General features: G+C 40.3%; 1 protein-coding gene across 1 annotated transcript; it reads left to right on the forward strand.

Moving 5' to 3' along the window:
* The first annotated feature begins 347 nt into the window (after nt 1-347).
* Nucleotides 348-5,090, forward strand: LOC138528113 (olfactory receptor 52K1-like). The gene is made up of 2 exons (XM_069639566.1): nt 348-1,273; nt 5,045-5,090. The coding sequence occupies exons 1-2, from the start codon at nt 348-350 to the stop codon at nt 5,088-5,090; spliced, it is 972 nt and encodes a 323-aa protein (XP_069495667.1).
* Nucleotides 5,091-5,594: the final 504 nt, after the last annotated feature.

Raw genomic sequence — 5,594 nt, forward strand, 5'->3', positions numbered from 1 at the left:
AAAGCACCAGATGAATGAAACGTCAAAGTTGAATGCGGTCGGGCGAATGGATGATCGCTGCGTCTGCAATGGGCAGATGGGACATTGGGAAATTTGGTGAAAAGAAATAACTCTGCTAATCATTCACAAAAACGCAGCTGTGGGGCCCTAACAAACTAAGATAGCTTAGCATAGGATTAACTAGTTAGTTCATGAAAGCTTGTCTATGTGTATGCATGTGTGGATTTCATTGTAGCATTTTACTGAAGCAAATGTAATAAAAATGTATATTTGCATGCCGTAGAATTTAATTCTATTCTTTTTTAACTTCTTTAACAGGAAGAATTGTATCAGCAAATTAACATGCAATGGGACCTCAACAGGAGATCCGGGTTGATAACATCAGCATCCCCCAGCCTTCAATGTTTATTCTGATGGGTATTCCAGGTCTGGAAGAGTTTTACCCTTGGATTGCTATTCCATTCTGTTCAGCGTACATAATTGCACTTCTGGGAAATGTAACTCTTCTCCTAATTATTTACGTAGATCCGCGACTCCACGAGCCCATGTACCTGTTCCTCTGTATGCTGTCCATCATTGACCTGGTTCTATCCACATCAACAATGCCAAAAATGTTAGGTATCCTTTGGTTTGATTTCAGAGAAATTATCTTCGATGCCTGCCTTATCCAGTTGTTCTTTCTGCATTCGTTTGCCATCATGGAGTCATCAGTGCTTTTGGCCATGGCCTTTGACCGCTATGTGGCCATATGCAACCCGTTGAGATACACCACCATTCTCACTCGTCTTCTTATTGGTAAAATCGGCCTAGCCGTTGTCGTTAGAGCTGTAGCCTTTATGTCTCCTCTACCTTTTCTTCTGAAGAGACTGCCTTTCTGTGGATCCAATTTGATACACCATTCATACTGCGAGCACATGGCTGTTGTAAAGCTGGCCTGTGCTGATACAACTTTTAATAACATCTACGGCATGACTCTTGTCTCGTTCATCGTCGGTTTGGACTTGTTGTTCATTATCTTGTCTTACATTCTGATCCTAAGGGCTGTCTTCAGCCTGGCATCTAGGCAAGAACGCTTGACAGCGATTGGCACCTGTGTCTCACATATTGGAGCTATTTTAACTTTTTACGTCCCAGTTTCGCTGACGTCGATAATACACCGGTTTGGTCACAGTGTTCCTCTTCATGTTCACATTCTGCTTGCCAGCTGTTATTTGATGGGGCCGCCCATGGTAAATCCGATTATTTATGGTGTAAAGACAAAGCAGATAAGGGAAGGAGTTCTGAAGCTTCTACGTTGCAACAAAAAATGAACCAGCTCAGAGCTTTCAATGAAAATAAAAAGAACTGATAAGTTTTGATGAAGCAAATTTTCAAAGTGCCCAAAGAGTAAATACATCAGAGCTTAATAGATGTGTAACGGTGTTATGCCAGTTTTGACATCTTCATCTACACTCTGTCACATTTTCATGGTTTTTGAAGGTGGAGGCGGTCACAGAGGAAGTGTTACGTTTCCACCTCCCCTTTACCCTCAGCCTCCTAAAATCATGTGGTTTTACACCAGCATGGTATTCTCGTGGTAGCTTAAAACCAATGGATTCCTATGGAATCCGCTGGCTTTTTACACCAGCAAAAAGCAGGTAGATTCCATAGGCATCCACTGTAAATGCTGCCAGCTAAAGGTGACGTCACCAGCATTTCACACATCCCTTTTGTACTTCACAGTGCAAATGATGAAAGAATTGACTGGAAGGGACCTGTTTGCTCTTAAGTGCAGTTGTAACTGTTCAGGTAATTTAGGCCCAGGAGCAACAGGAAATCCATAAACCATAAGTGTACTCTACCCTCTTGATTCAGTCTAATTTAAAGTAAATTCTGGGGGAGCAAGCAAACGACAATTTCTATTCGAGTGTGCTATAAATTGTCTCAATTCACTAAAGCTAACATTTGTCCTCGTCTTAGTGAAATTGAGCTGGTTGGAGGGAGAAAACAACAGTCCTGTGATTGACCTATAGTCATTGAAAAATTCAAAATCATAGATAAAGTACTCATTCGGAAAAATAATTTAGTCCAAAACATTTGTACACTTTCTAAAAACTCTGTATTGATTTCTTCAAGGTATAATACGTAGATACACATAACAAAGATCATTCAATTTAATGATTCATTGTGTGGAGTGATAGAAAAAACATAAATGAATTGTTTCAAAACATTAGAGCAACTTGACAAACAAGGGTTAAAATTACAACAAGTGTGCTTCTAAATACAATCAAACAACAAATACGGGGAGAAAAAAAACACACAACGAAACTAGGGGGAAACTCAAACTGTAGCTGCCCCCAAGTGTGTGGGAAGTTCCTTTCTAGTTTCCTTACCAAGATTCCCTTGGTTCCCTGTATGGATAGGTATGTCTAAACTGATCCTTTGTCCATAGGGTTGGCTAAATTTATTTTCTTTGGGCTTCAGTTTTGCCCAACCTGTGGGTCTTTGAGCGGTAAAATAATTCTTTGCCAACGTGGTACTGGGTAGAGATGCCCCAGCTGTTCACGTTTCGGCGGTCTTACAGCTCTCGCATGCATCTGCCTTCATCAGGGCGTATTATTTCAGGACCCTGTGGAGGTGTAGAAAAACAACAAATAAGGTTGAGATAATCCCTCACATTACCTGGAGCAACATGAGCAGCAATGAGACCTGAACTGACACTTAAGCAAGCATGAGTTGAAGCCCCAACAAATGGCTATGAATGCAGGCTGCATGCTCGATTGAATAATATTACTCAAGTCATCGATAAAAACATTGATATTGCCGTCATCTGCTGATTCCATGTATGATAGTTTTCTCCATCACTGACCTCAAAAAGTTAAAACAAATAAAATGCAACCATCTTTAGACAGCATTGCAGGAACAGCCATTAACTCAGACTCCAAGCTGTCCATATTGCCATCATAGCAATACTTAAAACCACTATGGCAAATTTAAAAGAGTGCCCGCAAATGTACCATGATTATTCGGTGAAAACCACACAGCTATCAAACATCTCGAACAAGCATATATGCCTAACAAACGACACACATTTCAAAGCACTCACCAAATCTGTATGCATATCAAAAACAAGAAAGATAGGTGTGTGGTACAGAAATGTAGGATGGGAGAAAGGCGTGGCTGCAGGAGCGGTGGTGGCATTGAAGGTCACAGGTCCAACCTCAAAGAGGTGAAACACCTAACAATGCTGAAGCAGGGGGGAAGGTCAGAGCAGTAGAAACACTAGACTCCAATGTGATCTTGGATTTATTGGAGGAGAGGAGGGGACTGGAAGGATGGGGACAGGCTAGACATCTCCTGGTCAAACTCTCCCATTTTCAGAAGTTCCAATATTACTTGAATCTGACAGTACTGACCCAGAGTATCCTCTTGAAGGGGCTCAAAGGCTGCCTTGGATCTGGCGGACAGGCCTTTAGTAAATAGTCAAGTGTACTGGACCATAGAAGCCCATTTGTAGGTACCTCCACTCAGAGCACTGGGCATCCAGAGACAAAAAGGGGAGTTGCTAGACCTTTAGGAGTGGCAAAATACTAATTGGTCCCAGTGGACCCAGTTGTGTTATTGTCCAATAATGAACTTAACCTCATTTGCTCATTTGTATAGCTCGCTTGGCCGACAGAACTGTGACCATTGCAAACACAAAGGTGCTGTGTTTTTGTATTTTTAAAAGTAGAATGAGAGAAGCAGCAATAGAGGTATCCCAAGAGGTGGGGACTGTCCTTGGATTTAGAGTCATACATTATCGTTACATATGTTTGGTCGGTACAACGTCCTTTCATCGCAGGATGTTTTTTTGCATGGTTTTTTGCAGCGTATGTTTTTTCAAAAAAACCCATTTAATTTTTTAGGGGGGTTAGTAAATTATATATATGGTGTTTGAGTGTTTGGGAATGAACACACATTAAAGACAATGGGGGAGTTGAGAGGGTACCCCACAAACATTATTTTAAAAAAATGTGCTGTAAAAACCCTGCGAAAAAACATCCCCCGACGAAATGACATGGAACCGCTTGGTCATGCTGACGATGTGTTGTCCATGCAGAGGAAGCTAAAGGGTACACAATAGGATCTATGAGGGGTGATCAGGTTGGGATCAGGTTGTGACACACCTGGTAAGGGACCAGAGGACCAGGCTGCAACATTTATATTTGCATTTGATTTTATGTTCTATATATAATCAGATAATTGATTTTAAAATGAGCCTGATCCTTTCCAAGAAATCATTACACTTTGAGAAATAAACGGCGTGCATTGTCAGGAAAAGGAGCTATTGAAAGAGTGGAAATTATCTAATTGTGCTAAAATTGTCTCTTTTTTACATTACATAATATGCATTTTTATAGAACATTATCAAAACCTAGAATAATTGCATTTATATTATTTTCTTATAAAAAGGTTCCATCCCAAGATGAACAGTCTGATACACCCCTATAGTACTGTTTCAAAATACCTCTAGAAGAAAAGGGAATAGAAAATATCACCAATGAGATTTCCTGGCTGCTTTCCATAAAATCAAAGACTATTTTGCAAACATGAGAATTCAACACAGATCTTAACATTTGATGAATAATTGTGGTCAGGTGGGAAACCCTCTGCATATTGGTCTGGGGTCTGGGAGGCATTGTAATACATGGCGGAGCAGCCCGTGAAATGGGATCAAACTGCGTGTGTGTTGGGGTGAGTACTCAAAATGAACACTGTGAAACGTAAACTTGTAAACACTGGGCTCCTTTGGGCCAAGCGTGCCATTTTGATGAGTTGGAAGATGGGGAATCCCACCCTCAACAGAGGACTAGACACATGATATGGTGTGGGCAAATGATCAGGAAGAAACTTACTCCAGCCTACTCCCTAGCGCCGGCAGACTGAGAGACATTTGGGGAGCTTGCGCTGATACTTAAGGGATAGAACCGAAAATGTCAGCAGTGCAGACGAAATGTTAGTAAATCACGTGTTCCATACTATCTAAATGACTGTGAATTTATTCTGATGATGTTCAACTGTGCAATTTAAATAAAATATTTTTTTTTAAAAAAACATTAGATGAATAAGCCTGTGATAAAAGCCTTTTACACTGATAACACGTTTTTATCACAGTACATCTCAATATAAAATATACAATTCACGTCCATTTATACATCATATTAAAAAATGTCAAAATAAAAATCAAATCTTACTCTGTACATCCACTATTTAAATGGTCCAAATTCAAATAAAGTTTGCTGCACCTGATATAAACAATGTACCGGATGCATAAATAGTTGCCCAGACTGATCCAAGTCCATATTGTGACATACTGCACTGCAGCCTCGCTGATATTCTACAACAAGGTTAGGACAGCAAATTGAAACATGTCTAACATTTTCTATGTACTTCTTACATAGCATTGTCTCTCTTCAAAAGGCACTTTCTGCCATGCTCCAGTATATTCATAAACGGCAGAATGCTTAACCGCATGTACAGAATAAAGAGTGTTAATGGCTGCTATTTAGCTTCAGCACATAACTACGAGGTTGATCTCTGCAGGGAGCCTGGGTAGAATACTTGTATATCTC

The sequence above is a fragment of the Ambystoma mexicanum genome, chromosome 7q, assembly GCF_040938575.1.
Source record: "Ambystoma mexicanum isolate Mex_15411 chromosome 7q, UKY_AmexF1_1, whole genome shotgun sequence".
NCBI classification, from domain to species: Eukaryota; Metazoa; Chordata; class Amphibia; order Caudata; family Ambystomatidae; genus Ambystoma; species Ambystoma mexicanum.